At 43.6% G+C, this 19,529-nt stretch overlaps 1 protein-coding gene across 1 annotated transcript in view; it reads right to left on the reverse strand.

Moving 5' to 3' along the window:
• LMNB2 (lamin B2) overlaps window positions 1-19,529 on the reverse strand; it is a 45,916-nt gene that overhangs the window by 11,513 nt on the left and 14,874 nt on the right. Inside the window, exons 6-10 of the mRNA XM_078670065.1 lie at window positions 15,013-15,138; window positions 14,459-14,679; window positions 13,427-13,775; window positions 9,413-9,520; window positions 6,129-6,248 (exon numbers count right to left, since the gene is read on the reverse strand). Coding sequence (XP_078526191.1) covers window positions 6,129-6,248; window positions 9,413-9,520; window positions 13,427-13,775; window positions 14,459-14,679; window positions 15,013-15,138 — 924 coding nt within the window. The remainder of the gene's footprint in view (window positions 1-6,128; window positions 6,249-9,412; window positions 9,521-13,426; window positions 13,776-14,458; window positions 14,680-15,012; window positions 15,139-19,529) is intronic.

The following is a 19,529-nucleotide window of genomic DNA, read 5'->3' on the forward strand; positions in this document are numbered from 1 at the left end:
AGTGCACCAGGAAGAGGGAGGGGGGTTACTGCAACAGAAACTCACTTTCCTACAAAGCATCAGTCAGCAGCAATTTCTAAGAAGACATAAGCTGACATTTTACTCGTCTTTGAATGTACAGCAAGTGGGACAATATAAAAACAAGATTTAAATGCATCTTTATTGCTACTTAACTTTCCTCCGAATTAACAGACCAGGTCTCCTTTTCCCGCTTCAGCTCTCCTGCCAGAAAGGACCAGTAGGCAAAAAAATAGCATTCCCTTATAAAATGTAACTCGCAAGCCTGCGAAGAATTTTCAAGGCCTATATTTTGATATGAAACTTAACTCATCTCATTATAACCACCTCAAACTAAATGCTCTGAAAACTGAGTTCCTACTCATCTCACCCCCGGCGAAAATTTCCACCACCCAAACATGGCTCAACAACCTAACAGCACTCAATGTCCAACCCACCATCGTGGACTCAGCGAAATCCCTAGGCATCACACTGGACGCCAAGCTCAACATGCAGCAGCACGTCAGCAAAGCCACAAAAGCAGCTAATTTCCAAATCAACACACTGAGGAAAATTAAACCCTTCCTCCCTGCTGAAGACTTCCAAACTGCTGTACAAGCGTTAGTCATCCCTCGAATAGACTACGGAATTGTGGCCCTCAGCGGACTCCCGCTATCCACAACAGCACCCTTAAGAGCCTCCCTGATCGCTGCCCCGAGACTCATTACTGGCTCAAGAAAACATTCGCATATATCCCCAGACTTAAAGTCCCTAAAATGGCTGCCTATTGAAGCCAGAATACAGCTAAAAATTGCAGTTATGACACGCGGCCGTGCACCACAATGCACCCAACTACCTCGCTCAAAAGTTGTCTATATCAGGAGGTTCGAGATCCAATAGAAGCTCAAAAAATCTACTCCTGAAACCTCGTAGATTCCGGAAAGAGAAAACTTACAAGCGCTCCTTCTCAGGAATGGCACCCAGGATCTGGAATGCGCTCCCTCCTGAAACCAGGCGTATCTCCTCCACGGCACTCTTCAAGAAAGAGGTGAAAACCATCCTACTGGCCAAGATCTACTGAACCTTATAGGTGCTGGATCAGAGACCCTGCATTGCATTGTGTCAATGCACACCTTGTCTTTTGGCATTATACCTCTACTTGATGGGGACACTACTACGCTACTTTCATACTACCGACCAATATATGATACACGTTGGGTCACTGATTCACTCTCCCGATGCCCCCACTCAGTGCTCCCTCTATACTAAAACATTGGTATAAACCTTCCAGACACCCAAGGTGTACCTGAACACCTCTGTAGTGGGATCAATGACTTGTGCTGTCTTATATTACTTCTTTACCTGATTGTATATTGATATGTTTTATGTATGCTATTATTATCCTATCATGTCAGTGACTACTATGTTGCTCCCATTACCGCTGTTCATTCCTACTGCCCCTACCCTGTCTTTGTGAAGCGCTCTGATATCTGTAAGGATCTTGTTCGCGCTATATAAAACTTTGAATAAAAAATAAAATAAATAAGTATTGGTAGGTGAGGCACTTTTGGAAGGAAGGAGTTTGTACTGTGAGACAAGCCAAAGATGTTCAACTATATTTAACTACGGAGGCATACTGGCAAAATTCTAGACCCCTGCACACTACAAAATAGTTTTTCGGCATAATGTAAACTTTACAAGAAAATTAAAGATCACAGTGAGTTTTAAGTCAAGCAGCTTGGCGGATATGGGAAAAGATAAACCACGAATGGGTCATAAACGACGAGGTGCTCGACATCTTCGCCATGTGCAACTCCAGACGTGATCTGTTCGCCGCCGCCGAAAACAGCAAATGCCGCGACTTCACCTTGAGGTATTACCAACCGGGGACCCTGGGGAACGCGTTATGGATCAGCTGGTCGAACAGCTTTCTGTACGCTTTCCCACCATTCCCCTGATTCCGGCGGTGCTCATCAAGCTGGCCCAGTCTCGAGCGCGGATGATCCTCATTGCTCCGGAATGGCCCAGGCAGTGGTGGTTCACGGACCTGCTTCACCGGTCAATCCTGCCTCATCGGCGGCTGCCGTGTCGGCCGGACCTTCTCACGAAGTTCGGGGGCAGATGGTGCACCCCAACCTCATCGTTGAGTTTGGCGGCATGGCTCCTGAGATAGTGAAATATGGCCACTTGAATCTTCCTGAGGATTGCATGGACATATTGAAGGAGGCCAGCTACTAGGACCTCTTATGCTTACAAATGGAAGAGATTCTGCATCTGGTGCAGGTCTAAGAACTATGATCCAACGACCTGCAAGGAGGAGGTTATCCTCTCCTAGCTCAGTCTGGCCTTAATTTCCATTCCATTAACCCCTACCGCGCTACTGCGTTTTCCCGCTGTGCGCGGGAATTTCAAAAATGGCTTGTTTATGACAAAGCCAGCTCGTCATCCGCGTAGTGCAGGTAACGCCCATGACGAGCTGGCTTTGTCATTAGCGCCAAAGGGGTTAAGGTTCATCTGGCTGCATTGACTGCTTACAGAAAATGCCCTTCACAGACATCCTTCCAGATTCCTGTGTTCGGCTTCCTTAGCCTTCATGGGAGCTGAATGTGGTGCTGTCCAGGCTGATGAAGGAACCCTTTGAGCCTATTCATAAGGCTTCACTACAGCACCTGTCTTGGAAGACGGCGTTCCTGGTGGCCATCACATAGGCCCGCAGGGTGAGTGAAATTCAGGCATTGTGTTTCCAGGAACACCTTATACTGTATTTCATGCTGCTACGGTTGTTATGCGTACTCACCCTAAGTTCCTTCCCAAGGTGATTTCTGATTTTCATGTTTATCAGACTATAACTTTACCAATTTTTTTTCCAGAATCCCTCCACTCCAGCGGAACGGTCTCTACATTCCCTGGATGTCAGAAGGGTGTTGAAATTTTATCTGGATAAGACCAAGGATATTCGGAGGTCCGACCAGCTGTTTGTCAACTATGGGTCGGTTAGGACTGGTCTGGCTACTTCAAAACAATCCTTCTCTAGGTGGATTGTCTCATGTATCCATCTCCGTTATCAGAAAGCGAATAAGACCTTAGGGGGTAAGCCTTAAGCTCATTCTACTAGGGGCAAAGCAGCTACAACAGCTTTGCTTCGAAATATTTCCATTGCAGAGATCTGCAGGGCGGCCACTTGGAAGTCGGTCCACACCTTTGCTAAGCACTACTGTCTGGACTCGGAGGCAAGAGCAGATGCTCAGGTTCGGCAGGCTTCGCTGCGGAATATGTGCGCACAATAGTGGTGTTGTATATATTTCTCCACCGCCGGGTTGTTTTTGGATGGGCTTGCCATTCTATTCACTAGATTATGACTATACACAGAGATCCCCTACTACAGAAGGAGTTTCTTACCTGTAACTCCAGTTCTGTAGTAGGGGTATCTGTTATAGTCATAAGCGCCCGCCCTGCTACCCGGTGGAGAAAATGGTACTGTGATGTATGCTACAGGCCTTGCTTTATGCACCTTCAAAAAGAACTGAAAGTAAAAGGACTTGGCTGTGCATGCTGGGATACCGAGGGTCTCTGGAGAGTGGAACCACTTGGATGCTAATGACAAGGGTAACTCGTCATGGAGTGCCCATTCATTTCAATGGAAATAACATTGAAGTGCAGGAGGCAGCTTAGCATCCAAGTGGCTAGCACGGTATCCCTTTTTCAGACACATAATGGCAGCCTATGGAGGCTTGTCTGTCCATCCCTTCCTCTCTATCATTCCAAGGATTTGGTGAGGGGAGGAAAGTTTCATTATTGTCTTTAATTTTCTCTTAAGTGTCTATGCAGGACTGCAATGAAGACAGCTTAAGAGATTATTTTTGATTGCTCCGGGGTCCACGCACATGGGTGGGACTATTCACTAGATTATGACTATACACAGAGATCCCCTACTACAGAACTACCAGAGACCCGAGTATCACTCAGAGAACGTAAATCTTTTAAATCATAATCAACATTAAATTCAACATAAAATGAGTGTTCGTCCAGTTAGTAACTTCAAAGACATTGCAAAAGGAGCTGGAACATTAGCAGATCGGTGGCAAAATTCGAATGGAAACGGGCCAAAGAAAAAAAAGTTGGAGCACAGGGGCGGTGAAGATACAGTGTAGAAGTGGGTACATTTTAGGGAGAAATGGGGAAGAGATACAATACATAGGCTCAGAACTGCAAGGCATCCTGGTATTTTATTTTTATTCAAAGTTTTATATAGCGCGAACAAGATCCTTACAGATATCAGAGCGCTTCACAAAGACAGGGTAGGGGCAGTAGGAATGAACAGCGGTAATGGGAGCAACATAGTAGTCACTAACATGATAGGATAATAATAGCATACATAAAACATATCAATATACAATCAGGTAAAGAAGTAATATAAGACAGCACAAGTCATTGATCCCACTACAGAGGTGTTCAGGTACACCTTGGGTGTCTGGAAGGTTTATACCAATGTTTTAGTATAGAGGGAGCACTGAGTGGGGGCATCGGGAGAGTGAATCAGTGACCCAACGTGTATCATATATTGGTCGGTAGTATGAAAGTAGCGTAGTAGTGTCCCCATCAAGTAGAGGTATAATGCCAAAAGACAAGGTGTGCATTGACACAATGCAATGCAGGGTCTCTGATCCAGCACCTATAAGGTTCAGGAGATCTTGGCCAGTAGGATGGTTTTCACCTCTTTCTTGAAGAGTGCCGTGGAGGAGATACGCCTGGTTTCAGGAGGGAGCGCATTCCAGATCCTGGGTGCCATTCCTGAGAAGGAGCGCTTGTAAGTTTTCTCTTTCCGGAATCTACGAGGTTTCAGGAGTAGATTTTTTGAGCTTCTATTGGATCTCGAACCTCCTGATATAGACAACTTTTGAGCGAGGTAGTTGGGTGCATTGTGGTGCACGGCCGCGTGTGTCATAACTGCAATTTTTAGCTGTATTCTGGCTTCAATAGGCAGCCATTTTAGGGACTTTAAGTCTGGGGATATATGCGAATGTTTTCTTGAGCCAGTAATGAGTCTCGGGGCAGCGATCAGGGAGGCTCTTAAGGGTGCTGTTGTGGATAGCGGGAGTCCGCTGAGGGCCACAATTCCGTAGTCTATTCGAGGGATGACTAACGCTTGTACAGCAGTTTGGAAGTCTTCAGCAGGGAGGAAGGGTTTAATTTTCCTCAGTGTGTTGATTTGGAAATTAGCTGCTTTTGTGGCTTTGCTGACGTGCTGCTGCATGTTGAGCTTGGCGTCCAGTGTGATGCCTAGGGATTTCGCTGAGTCCACGATGGTGGGTTGGACATTGACATTAGGTTGTTGAGCCATGTTTGGGTGGTGGAAATTTTCGCCGGGGGTGAGATGAGTAGGAACTCAGTTTTCAGAGCATTTAGTTTGAGGTGGTTATAATGAGATGAGTTAAGTTTCATATCAAAATATAGGCCTTGAAAATTCTTCGCAGGCTTGCGAGTTACATTTTATAAGGGAATGCTATTTTTTTGCCTACTGGTCCTTTCTGGCAGGAGAGCTGAAGCGGGAAAAGGAGACCTGGTCTGTTAATTCGGAGGAAAGTTAAGTAGCAATAAAGATGCATTTAAATCTTGTTTTTATATTGTCCCACTTGCTGTACATTCAAAGACGAGTAAAATGTCAGCTTATGTCTTCTTAGAAATTGCTGCTCATTTCAACTTTGGGATTGGTTGTCTTTTCTATTTCTGACGGCAAAATTGGTTAAGATGTAATGGTAACAGTTTACTTAAGATGTCCTTTAGTGTCGAGGCAACTGCTCGTAATTTGCTTTCAAAGCAGGACAAACTAGTATAAACTTGACAGATTTCAAGAGGGTCTTGCTGTCATCTCCGAGAACGTAGGAAAAGGTTATACGAACCATTGTCCCATAAAAGTCTGGAGAATAACAGCTTAAATGAGAAGTGCATAAAATTGTATTCAAACAACATACATTTTTAAGAGGGCTAGCACACTAGGACCAATGTATTCTATTTGATATCACTTTAGTTCAGTCGAACATAGAAGTTAGTTGCAATAACCAACCATGACCCCACACGAAAAATAGTTCTGAATTCTCATCAAATAAATAAAGATTCTGAATATCACTTACCTCTCCGTCAGCATTAACAAGAAACGTCCTGACACTGGATCCTGTACCCCAGTTACTTTGACCTTTCCATACAAGAACAGAAGGTGGACTATGTGTAACACCTGCATCCGCACCATAAATCTGAAAACAAAAGTCTGGGTGAAACCACTGAAACATAACTTACAGGGGTGCTAATGTCCATAGCCAATTGTGAAGCAATCAGACATCACTTTGTTTTAAGGAAGGAGCACTGGCACTTCGGTCTGGTTAGCAGGCCTCGGTGCAGTCAGTTGAAAAACAGCATCTAGTTGCTAATAAAAAGTGAGCAAAAAGTGGGTGGCTACTGCAACAAAATCTTAGTTTCCTAGACAGTAAAATAGTCAGCACTCAAAACGTGAAACACTCATGACCTCTTTCAGAGATCGTTCTTGCACTGAATTCAGGTTGAGATTTCAAGTCAGTAAAAGAAGAATCCAAATAAAGGTATGTACACATGTTTAATTTTCAGTAAATGGATGTTACATCAACATTGGTGCATGGCCTAGGAAACACGTAGTAGAACCATATTGTAACAATAAAATGGGCACAGTTACTTTATTCATCAAAAGTTGAAATATAAAATCTTGTATACAATATTAGGGAATGGGCATTAATGCAAGCTGTGAGTGCACATTGATCTGCTTATCAAGGCGGTGTATGTAATCAATCCAGTTATGAATGAATTGATAAATGCCTCTCTCCCCACTGCCATAGTTAGCTGAACTAGAAGACATGTTGCTGTTCCTAGTGTCTTAGCTAACTATACAACAATTTTGCTGTTGCCATCATTTACCAAGGTTTTTGGATAACCATAGGTCTAAGGCGACTAGCATTGGATTAAATCCTTTCACAGGTGTTCTCTTGGTTTCAACTCAACCGACTCAAATGCAATCTTGAGAAGTCGGAAATCTTTTTGGCGCTCTCCCTTCCCTCCCCCATGCCCCCCCCACCCAGCCGAAGTTTGGAAACAATGGTGGCCTGACAAAATGTTGCCACAACAGATGGTAGTGAACATGGTTAAAACATTAGTAAAAATGGATGACATGCTATCCATGAAAACTCAAGTTCAGACAGTGACTGGCACATGTTTTGGACTCCTGAAAATGAGAAGGAAATTTCTCTACCTGTTACTGATGATGCATAGAAAGTCAGTGGTGCAGGCTCTTATCACCTCCAGATTGGACTATGTCAATGTCCTATATCTAGGCCTCCCGGAGTGCTTCCTGAACAGGCTTCAGATTGTTCAGAATTCAGCTGCCAGAACGGTCTTGAAACTAGGAACCAGAGAACGGATTTCTCACCATCTGAAGAAATTACACTGGCTTCTGGTTCGGTCCAGAATTCTCTTCAAAGCCCTAACTCTTGCTTCATGGGCTGGGGGCACATTACATCCAGAATGTTTTTTTTTTTACTATACGCCTCGCAGATCACCAAGATCAGCCCATCAATATTTGATCATGGCACCGAGCTTTTGTGGAGCCCGCTGCGGAGGTTGGTCTTTCCAAGTGCAAGTGGCTTGTCCTTGGAATAGCCTGCCTTTATCTTAGACAGGCCACGACCCTTCTGTAGTTCAGAAAGCAGTAAAAACTTGGAGGTTACAACAATTACCCTAACTTATTAGCTCCTCTTGGTCTTTGAGTCCAAGTTCTCTCGTCTCTTCTGTCATAGCGCCGGGACACACTGTTGAGTAGCTGTGCAATCTATAAATGTTTGATTATTATTTACAGTATAATAGGGGTCAAGCGTTCTGGATGCCCCCCACCCTTTTTCCAGCCTCTAATTATTATTTTGATTAGAGCGCCACAGGTATCTAAAGCAGAGTCCCACTTATTTTAATGTTTGTCATCCCTGGCAAAGCTGGTGGAGTCCTTTGGAGTTAAGGTAATTTCTTTTGCAGACGACCAGTAGCTTCTATTCTCCTTTAACAAGAGCGAAGATGTTGATTCTTGTTGTATTAAGTCTGTCTTTCGGCTGTTTGTGAATGGATCCGTCGTGTTAACCTGATGTGTAACATAGACAAGACAGATACTGCAAGTCAAGCCCTCCCGACAAGTGGTCTGACTATTGACTCGATAGAGCCCCTTCTCTGCCTGCTCAGTTAGTAGTGGTTACAAATCTTGCGTTTAAATTTCACAACCAGCTTTCCTTTCGGACACAAGTGCCTGCTGTGGTAAAACCTTGCTTCAGTCTGCTTCAGACATTAAAGATATACCTGCACTACCGTCCCTTATCGGTTAGGAAGACGCTTGTTATTGCCTTAATTATCTCTAGGCTGGACTCTCTAACGTACTTTGAGCATCACAGACTATTTGATTAACAGACTTCTGTGCAGAATGCAGCAGCTTATGCCTAAACTTCCTTTTAGAGCAGCAGTATCTCCCTATTTGAACTCTTTTCACTGACTCTGTTAAGCTGGCTTACTATGAAGCTCTGGAGCTTTTTACTGCTCCAGACCTGAATAGCTGGAAGTCGGAATTGGTCTTTAGTCTCCAGTGAGGGAGCTGCACGCGTCTCATGAGCCTTTGGCTGAGGCTCCTAGTAGTAAGGCTAGTTTTTTTATTGCCAGCTTTAGCCTGGAATAAAGTCCCTTATGAGCTTCAGTCTTTACCCTCAGTATCATTGCTTAGATAACAGCTCAAGACTTGGGCCTTTGTTCAGGCGTAATTCTTACCACTTATTAGTCTTTAGTGCTGGGATACTCTTTGGAGCAGCGGTTGCTCTTTCAATTAGTCATCCTGCAGGACCATTGAAACTGCCTGTATTCAGGCTCAGCCTTACCACACCTACACTCACCTACTCAGCGCATGGATATCCTCATGGTTGACAAGTAGCACACTATAAATCCACCCTGCATTACATTTATAAGCCCATGTTCACGCACACTCCTGACCTCAATGCCCCAGTAAATTTAGAAAAGGTGAAGTAGAAACAGAGAATGTAAATAGTTGACAAGGTTTCACAATTAAGTTTGCTTTGATTGCACAACAATGTTGGATCAGGTAACCTCTGTGCCATGTTACGAGTCAGAGATCATTTATTTTTTAACGTCATAAGGGTAACATGCCATAAGGCTACACAAGGAACCCATACAACATATACAAAGTCAGTGATACTTGTAAGCATTTAGGCTCTGGAGATGGAATAGGCTTTTTATATTAAAAAAAACTTGGAACATTCTTGAATGTACTGACTAAGTTATGAGGAGACTTATTGGATTGCTGTAAACTTTCAAATGAAAAGAATGCTGAAATAATTGAACTTCATACCTTCACAGTCTGCCCAGCCTTTAGAGTATACTTTGGTGTAAATTTATAAGATATTTCTTCTTCATCTCCAATCTGTCGCTTAAGCCTCCAGTTACCTAGAGACTGATCCTAAAATAAAAAAAGATATATACACTTAATGCAACATACTTGTAACATCAAAGCACTCAAGGGACAGAAGAAAAGAAGACTCAGAGCAAAGTGCTCAGGGATGACTAATAAGGGCAAGATCACTGTTTGATAAGACATTTACACCCCTTGTAGGACAACCTTTGTCTACTGAGAATTGTGACCATTTTGTTGAGCTACATAAGGTCTTTTTTAAAGAATTGAGAGTTTATATGTCCAAATTGCCGATGAAGAAACAGCAAAATGTACGCGTGGGATGCCATGGAAAACTTTGGTATGACCATGCATGTAAATTGGCTAAGAGAAAGCTCCTATATGCGATCAGAACTAAAACCCAAGATGATGTTAGACTCGCTAGGGAGGAGTATAAACGAGTACAAAGGGAATCGCAGAAAACATGGGAAGAGTCAATTTGGGCTGAAATGCTGTTTGCTGCAAAACATAATGATAATGTTGGCTTTTGGAGGTTGGTTGCAAATAGGGGGCATGCTGGTAGACCTGTGAGGGACTCGTTCATTGATGAAATGACATGGGTGATACACTTTTCCAATTTATATAAACCATACGATAATGGTAAGGAAGAGGAGCTCCCATGTTCACTCCCACTACCTGTATGTTTAGATTTTACTTTGGAAGAAACATACAGGGCAATTAATGAACTGAAAAATAACAAAGCTCCCGGCCCGGATAAAATATCGGGTGACCTCTATAAACATGTACCTGAAGTTTGGGCACCCTATATTAATAGTTTGTTTAATGCTCTGTCCATAAGTTGTAATTTTCCTGATAGTTGGCGTGCAGCAGAAGTTGTCCCCATTTTTAAAAAGGGAAATAGATCTGTTCCCTCTAATTACAGACCTATTAGTTTAATGGACATTCTGCAAAAACTCTATGCCAAGCATCTACTATTTAGGATAAATGACTGGCTGGAGGAATCGGCTATACTTTCCAAATTTCAAGCAGGCTTTCGGTCTAAGACCAGCACGATAGACCAGGTCTTTAGATTTTGTTGTCTGTTTTGGAAGTATGTTCACATTCGGAAAGGTCATCTGTATGTAGCCTTTATCGATCTGAGGGCGGCATTCGACCTTGTTCCTCGCAATCTGCTATGGAGATCGTTAAACTTAGCCGGTCTGCCAGAAAGTCTCTTGGTTCACATTATTGAATTGCATGCTAGAAATCACGCAAACATCAGGTGGGGTCCGAAAGGTGAACTGACGCGAGATATCCCGATTAAGCGTGGTGTTCGACAGGGATGCGTCTTGGCCCCCACTTTGTTTTCTATTTTTGTCAATGATGTGCCTGATTATCTTAATGCTTGCAGTAATGATTCACCACAGCTGAATGGAGAGAGAGTGCCTGCGTTGCTCTTCGCGGATGACACCATCCTAATATCCCAAACCAAGAAGGGCCTCCAGTCACTCTTAAACTCCTTCAGCAGTTACTGTGTGACCAAAGGGCTAGAAATAAATGTTGATAAAACAAAATGTATGGCTTTAAATCCCATTAGACCGGACAGAGGGAACCTGACCCTGAATGGGGAAACTTTAGGTACTGTGGAGAATTTTACCTACCTGGGGGTAGTACTCGATTCTAAGTTAACATGGAAGGCTCAAATCGAAAAAAGTAAGGTGGCATACGCCCATAATGCAAAACCTATAATCTGTAGATTGAATGCTAGTACAAGTAAAAGTATAACTCCCGTACTTGAACTTTTTAAATTTAAAATTCAATCTGCAGCCTTATATGGGGCTGAGATATGGGGACCTTGGGCCAGGGAGAGTTTTCAAGGCCTTGACAATAAATTTATGAGAACAATTGTAAAGGTCCCGACCAGCACACCACTAATACCTCTCCATTTCGATTTGAACTTCAAACGAACCGACCACCTAACCATCATAAGACCATTAATGTTCTGGATAAGGATTTGGTCCACTCCGGAACTAGTAGACTACAGAAATGGTCTTCAAGAAGTATTGAATTTAGATTCTTTCAATTCCCTTCGGTGGTTTGGGCATGTTAAAAAATGGTTTGTTAATCTGGGTCTGAGTTCGTTCTGGGAAAACCCGGAGAATTTACCAGCTTTTGCTAAAAATACAGTTAAAAGAGCATATTGGTGCTTTATGAACGACAGATATGTTCATGACAGTAGAATTGGCACCTTAACTAAACAATTTTTAACCTTCAAATGTGAACCATGTTTCGAATCCTTCTTGGATGAAATAGAGCCTCCTCTTGCCAAGACTCTCTTCTTGAAGTTCAGGTATGGGAATCTCATGCTGAATTCCAACACTGAGCGCTGGACAAATAAAAAACTGGACTGTCCTACGAGTATAAATGAGAGATGCCCTATGTGCTCAGATTTATGCAAGGAGAATGAGGTCCATATGTTAATTATATGCAAAGCATATCTTAAAGCTCGAAAAAGATGGCTCAAACCTATGTGTGTTCTTTTAGGAACTAGATCATGTGCTACAGCGTACAGGATCTTAAAAACCAATACTGCACAGTTTATTGTATTCAGTATCAGTAGGTTTCTTCATTCAGTCTTTATTGTCCGAAAGAAACTGGGACAGGTGCTCTGAAGATGGATTTATTTTAAATAGTGAACCTTGCTGCTAAAAATTGTATTTTCCCGCTGAATGAATGATGTTTTCTGAATTAACTGTTGAAAATTATTTCTTTTTTTTTTTTAACGTACTATTGAAACTATAGTCTTAAATGTTTTCTGATGCACGTATTTTATACTAACATATGAGTTAATGAATGTACTTATGTGTGTCTTTTATGGCCGACGGCCGAAATAAAGAAATTACAAATAAAATAAAAAAGATATATACACTTAATGCAACATACTTGTAACATCAAAGCACTCAAGGGACAGAAGAAAAGAAGACTCAGAGCAAAGTGCTCAGGGATGACTAATAAGGGCAAGATCATAAAATGTTTAAACTAATATAGGCTAAAATATTTTAAAAATTCCAGCAGGTAGCCTAATATGCTAGTATCTTTAGGTTTGTGTGGCGCTTCTGAAGTGTTACAAATACAGGGAAGTCTGAGGTACTCCCCAAAAAAAACAACAAGAATTATTAAGACAAACACCTGCTGCACTGAAGTGCAAGAAACCCCAAGTAAGATAAATCAAGCTATCGCAATTGGTTGAAAATTACTGCTAGATTAGTATGGAGCACATGAACACATACTCCACAATGTTACAGGAATCGCTAGTCAAGTTCGCACAATACAATCCATCAGTTGTCAAAAAAAGCACACAAATTCACATAAGCAGCTAAGCTAAACTGAGTTGGAGCTCAGAGTTCAATATGGTGGGAGTGCATCAAAGCTCGCCAGACACCCATGAGGAAGAACCACACCCACTTGCATAAAATTGGCTATAATCAAACACTACAAACGAGACACCACCCTTTACGGCTACCAAGATTTTTGCCTTATCTGCCAAGCAAATCAGGGGACAATACAGCTGTCTGGGTGCTACTGCTCAAGCTCAAATTGCAACCTTTCTGGGTTAGACTAGCAGTCCTTACCTGCATGCCACCAGCAGGCTCTTCGACGCAGTAAGCATCCTCTCTACACATTCGTTTTCAGCCACCTTAAACAACCGTGCAAGTCTAAGGTGTAAAATTAACTTTTCTCTCTCATCCCATACAAGTCAGGAGGGTTTGCTCAGCATCAATTCTATTCAATTGATGCTACAAAATGAAAGTCGTCCCTGTTATCAATGAAACGGGCACTTTTCTGGACATGCAAGCACTTCATTCATTTTCTATTATGAACTCAACTGGAACATATTCACCTCCCGTTACAAAAGGCTACTTAAAGAAATGGTAAAGGAAAGTATGTACCCAATGCACACCAATTGGAACTTACTTTCTCAGAGTTATTTTTCAGCTCCACGCATTTCCCCTCCAGATCTATTTCTTCAATGCTAATGCTCCCAATGGCTTTTGCTTGCTGCGACATATGGAAACTACTGCTACTGCTGCTCCCAGTTGCACCTGTACCGCTGATGCTTGTTGCGGTAAAAGCGGCTTCGCCGCCCCCAATACCGCTGCCTGAATGAAGACCACTGCCTGAATGAAGACCACTCCCTGAAAGTTCTTCCATCTCTACACGTTTCCTTTTGGTCCGGGAAGAACGGACAGCAGTTGAGCTGCTGCTGCTGGAGGTAGCTCGGGAGACCGTCACACGAGAAGATGGGCTTGGAGACAATTTCAACCTAAAACAAAATTTGGAATGAATTTTAACACAATAGGATTACAATTATTAGCCATTTGTAAGTTGCAACATCAAATCAAATTTGGAATCAAAGATTAGTCAAAATACCAATTAATAGGCAGCTCATTGCTTAGCAGGTTTTACACACCCCAGAACTATCCCCCTCCAGCTCCAACTCTCTCCCATCCACCTTTGATCACCTACTCCAAATACAGGCGAGCCGGTTGGCAGAAATGGTACTTGGTCAAAATTTAACGTCCATGAATATATTAGTAATCACAATATGGATTGAATGAACCTGTTGGGCAGGGTTGTAAAGACTGCATTGATAATGTGATGACCGCAAAGGTTCCAATCTATGGTGGTACACAGGATTTCCCCACATATTCTAGCCCAGAGACGTTATTCTCCAATATGCTGTGCATCACTGATAAGGTCACAAAAGGCTGCTCACCAGATTAGGTTGTACATTAAGGTCCGGAAAGGTTAAACTGTATCATCAAACATTACCAAACTTAAAAGACAATTCAAACAGAGAACAAAGTTTTCAGGAACAGCCCCACAAAAATATATAACACATGAACATATCAGACCACCAAAAAATACAGTGGAAATGCAAAATCAATGAACATTGGGCCAGAACAAGCAACCATGTGAGTGTTAAAGTTCAATGAGTGCACCAACCGTTCCTCCTCTCCTTCCAGCAGCTTCCGGTAAGCACTGATCTCCATGTCCAAGGCCAACTTGACATCAAGCAAGTCCTGGTATTCGTTTAGCTGCTGCTGCATCTGTTCTCTCATATCAGTCATTTCCCGTTCTTTTCCATCTAGTATCTTCCTGTACTTATCTCGCTCACTCATCAACATTTCTTCCAATTCTCGGATGCGATCTTCAGCAGCACTAGCCTACATGAAAACAGAAAAAAAGTGACTGGGTTCCGCCTGTAAATTCACTTTCTATGTTATTCCACCCACATCGCCATGCACGATTTAGCTGCTCACCTACATTGAAATAAGTGCCCAATTTTTACCCCAGTCTCGCATATTTCGCCAGCATTTGAAGCATACTCTATGCCCAATATAGGTTGGGGGCTATTTTTTTTCTCATCAGTTCACATACTTACAAGAGCCAACATGTATCTTCATGCCAGTGACCATAAAAATATCCTCCAATTCTTCGAGTTTAGACTTTCATTTGAACGCTACAGTGTAACGTGTACAAATCAGTCTTTAAAATACCTGTTTCTGCAGGCCAGAAAGCTGGTAGCTGAGACTTTCTATTCTCATCCGGGCTTCCTTCAATTCTTCACGGGCAGCACCAGCCATCTGGTCATTATGGTCAGAACTAAGCTTCGCATTTGCCAGCTAAAAAAGAAAATGACAGTCATCAGACATGCTAATCTTTTAAATCAATTAGTTTCTTGTACAAGAAACCATAATCAACGATGGCACCATTAGATTTGCCTTCCTTCAGTAGGGTCACTTCTCACCCCTAACTCCAATGGGTAAATTATTGGTTTTTGAACACTAAATACAGAGGAAAGCTTTTTTTCCTTTCTAAAACGAGTGAAAAATCAGCTTCAGCCTGTTCCCTTAACCGGATTGACTTATTTAGGGAGCCTGAGGAAGCATTCAATACACTCCACGGATTCCACACCTGACTGTCAGGTGTGTCAGAACACTGCACGGATTGGAAAATATGACCTAAATTTATGAGGCTAGGAAAAACAGCTGCTTTTGCCTTCTAGGAGACTGTGTATTCAAAGGTTTATGCATTATGCAAAGTCTGTTACAGTGAGATGTCTGGTATCGAGGAAAAGTTTTTGAATAATGAACTTCCCCAGTCCTACTGCTCTGCCTGTGAACTGTAGCTGCGTGTATCCAAGGACTTTTACCAACATCTTGGCCCTAGACTTGGAAATGATCTGCCTCGTGCTACGTATAAAATACATCATCTTTGGTTGTAGAAGTTACTCAAAACTCACTTATTTTGTTAATATCCTTGTGCCTGGTTGCTAGCAGGCTCACTTTCTCTAGAGTGCATAGCCCTTGGGGGGATACGTTCTCTATAAATATTAAATAAAAATACGATTGCCCACGTGTGATGGTCCAAAATAATATATGCTTTATAAGTGCAACAATATAGGCCACTCAAAGAACAAGAAATCTTTCAGACGCTCAAAACACAAATCAACCTTTCCAAACGTGCTTATTTAGTGATAGCAATACACCAAGCCCCTTTCATTCAATTGCTTTCGTAGATATTTTTCTTACAAAAGTTGTCATTTCAAATTGCTAAAAGAAAACCAGTCGTGTTTATCAAGGAGTAATACGTATTTGATTGCACTGATATAAACGCATATGCGTATTGCACTTACCAGGCTTTTAAAATGCAAGACAAACTATATTTTATGAGATGTATTAAGAGGCAATTTGTTTAGTCTGCCAAAGAATACCATGTTATGACATTTTTAATTGATCAAGAATTTCCAAGCTTCGTTCGCAACTTTGTTTGGTAGAAATAGTAGCTCTTTTCAAACTAATGCTTACCCAGAATAAAAAGGTTTGGGGCAAGGGTATTCACCCCTTTGGATATATTATTACATATAAACGAACTATTGTATTTGTGACAGTTTCCAGTGTTCGGGACACAGCTCCAGCACACAACCTGTGGCACTTCTGTATTTAGAACACATTTCAAAGTGGATTACTGAGTCTTTATAAATACAAATCTTGAAAAAACGGCTGCCCCAAGAGAACATGGCCTGAAAATGCAGCCGAAAACCACCACTGGCCTTATACAAGAGAGAGACATAGTTGAAGTATTTCTTGTTTATGCTAGACACCACACGTTGCCATTCACACAGGGGAAATTGAGGGAGTGTTTCATTTAATCAGCTCAGCATTTTTTTATTATTCAACATCAATATTTCAAGGGGTGACAAGTAACTCAAAAATGTCAGTCACGGAGGAGCCAAGATGGCGGCGGAGACGGACGTGTAGTCGCCCGGCTCCCCGAGCCTGTGATTCCTGCACTAATATCCTGACCTCGCTCCTGCCATAGCGCTACTGCGGGAGGACGAGTGAAACGCGCTGTTGCCGGGGGTGTTTCTCCGGTGTCCCTATCTGCCCGCCAGCCAGTAACATCGAGGTGCTGGCTCGATCGCCATTGCCGAGCCCTGGGACCGGACCCCGTGTTGGTCTCGTTATGCCGGAGACGGCTTGATCTCCTGTGGGTTGTCCGAAGAATAGCTCTGCTATCCCTTCCCCGCCAACCTGGTGGCTGAGACGGCGCCTGCATTAGCCCCCCCCAATGGACGGTGTGCGTTGACCGATTGTGGGTTTACATTGCCGTCCCTTCTCAGTGCGGCGCCGAGGTGAGTCGCGCTTCTCCTCTCCTGGCCGGCACGGACCTGGCTGCTCGGCTCGCTTTTGTGCTTCTTCCTGTTGGAGCCCGCGCGAGGGGGACTCCTATGTGTTATCACTCGCCGGTGGCTGGCCCGAGTTACACTGCAAACGCATCTACACTGTCCAGGAAGGGATTCGCCGAGGGGAACAGTGAGCTCATTGTGGTGCTTAACATGGCGGCTGCTCCATTTACGGAACTGGCGGACGGCGTCTAGGCTCCCGACTGAACTGCCCCGCACTGCCTCGCGAGGACTGTGGAACAAGTTGGTGCCCCCAGGATTATGGATGTGATAGATCACCAGCCCGAGTTCACCTATGCCTCCGTTGTTGCCGCTATTTCCGACCTGAGGGCGGACTGGCACGAGTTTTTTCAAGCGCTTGGAGCGAAGCTGGATGAAGCCGTTATCGGATTGGGGAGTGCATTGGCTGTCGGCTCTTCTTGTTGCACCTATCAGCCCCTTCTTTGCATTGAAAGCGATACATTGTTTCCGCGGAACTGTGTAATGGAACAGCTTTCTCGCAGTGACTACTCAAACGGTCCGTCGCCAGCTTATCCGGTTGAGGTTACACTGTTTCCCATCCTGCCACAGCTCACGCAGTCGGATACTGTAACTCTGAGATTGTGCAAGACTCCGCTGGCACTGCAACTGCTCTCGTTGACTATGAATGTCACGCGTGGTCCGCCCTCAGTTTATTATTTTTTGCAACAACGGGCTGAACTTGGAACAGTGTGTTTTTGGTTTGCCATCAATGTATGGGACAGGCGGGGTCCATTTTATGCTTGGAGATCTTCGTCTTGCAGAGGGCGGCCATCTTCCCATTTTGTCTATACAGGGGCGGGACCTTCTCCGGGGCCATGTTCAGGGGGACGATTGAGATCGGGGGGGCTCCTGAGATCGGGACAGGGTTAGACGGGTTCCTGGTTGTAATACTTTCTTGCCAGGTGGGGATTGGGGTTGGAATGTTGTACGTACTGGCTGCATGTATCGTATGTATGGTGTAGATTGTTTTCCCCCATCTGTCTCTATTATTGCTAGTGGTAGTTCTGTTTTACAATCATGGCGTCCTCCGAGATATTGTGACCTTTGTTACTGGCACAGTCGGCACCATATACTGGCTACCCTGATAAATTGCGGGCTATCGGCTCCGCCACGTTCTCTTTGGTTCCTGTCTCCTGATCATGGAAGTTTATTGTGACATGGGGGCTGTTTGTTTAGGGTAGCGTCCATCTTGCTCTCCTTTGTCTGCGTCCTCATTAGGGCGGCCATCTTGTCCCTTTGTTCCGACTGGGGCGGGCTTCTGCTGGGCGTCATGGTGTAGTGGTCGCTCGCGACCTGATTAGCGCTGGAGATCTCCGGGGGTTCACTTTTGTTAGACTAGCTGGTACGATTTTGAACTGTGCTGCCTCTCTGGCGTGTGTAATGGTTATAGCTCCCCACATTTGTTCTGCTAATGATGTCTATCCTGGTATTTTTGCACATGGGGTGGGACTGTGCGTATCCTGCTATTGCCCTTATGGACGGGGTGATCATTCCGGTACTGACTCGGGGACCCGGATGTATCTGATTCGCTTCTCCTTTTAGTAGTGTATTTCTCAATATTATTGTTTCATTCGGTAAAGGGGGCTATACATGGCTGGGGGACCGGGAGTCTTGTTAGTGTTAGGGCTCCTCCCCCGTTTCCTTTCTCTTTTGGGAGTGGTGGACTAGCTTGTTCTTTTCTTCCTCCCGATACTTCAAGTGTGAACATCTTTATTTTCTTATCTTTTCTTCTTTCTCTTTTCTTCTTATTCTACATTTCGGGTTCTTTACTGGGCGACAGGCACTTTGCCGGGGGGGGGTAGGCCGTAGCCTCCGGATTGTTGTAGGGTGGGGGGGTAGATTTAGTGTTCCTCTTTTTAGTTTCTATGGGCCTTATTTCTCTCATTTCTGCGCTTTCTTGTTCTGGTTTCTGTTCTGGGTCTGCAATAGGGGTTAGTAGGGAGCGGGTGGCGCTGAGGGTGGTGCGTAAAAGTGGACTGCAGCTACTGTTGTTTTGTATGGTACTGCCATATTGACGGGGTGTTCTTCCTAATGTTGTTCTTATTGATGCCGCCTGCTCATGTTATGAAGCTAATGTCCGGACTCGGTTCTCCTTGACTCTATTCTTTACTGATTTATATTTCAATCGAAACTTTAGAAATTTAACCTTCAATGCTCCTTCTCCTTGGCGGCATAACTCCATTCAATGTAACTGTTGCTAATTGCTGCTATCTTGCCTGATGCCGCTGTAGAACCGCATTGCTCGCACCTGTGCTTAAAAGTCCCGTGGCCGGCCTGATGGTTGTAGGCCCATATTTGTTCTCTTTT

Source organism: Lissotriton helveticus, chromosome 12, assembly GCF_964261635.1.
Source record: "Lissotriton helveticus chromosome 12, aLisHel1.1, whole genome shotgun sequence".
In the NCBI taxonomy this organism is placed as follows: domain Eukaryota; kingdom Metazoa; phylum Chordata; class Amphibia; order Caudata; family Salamandridae; genus Lissotriton; species Lissotriton helveticus.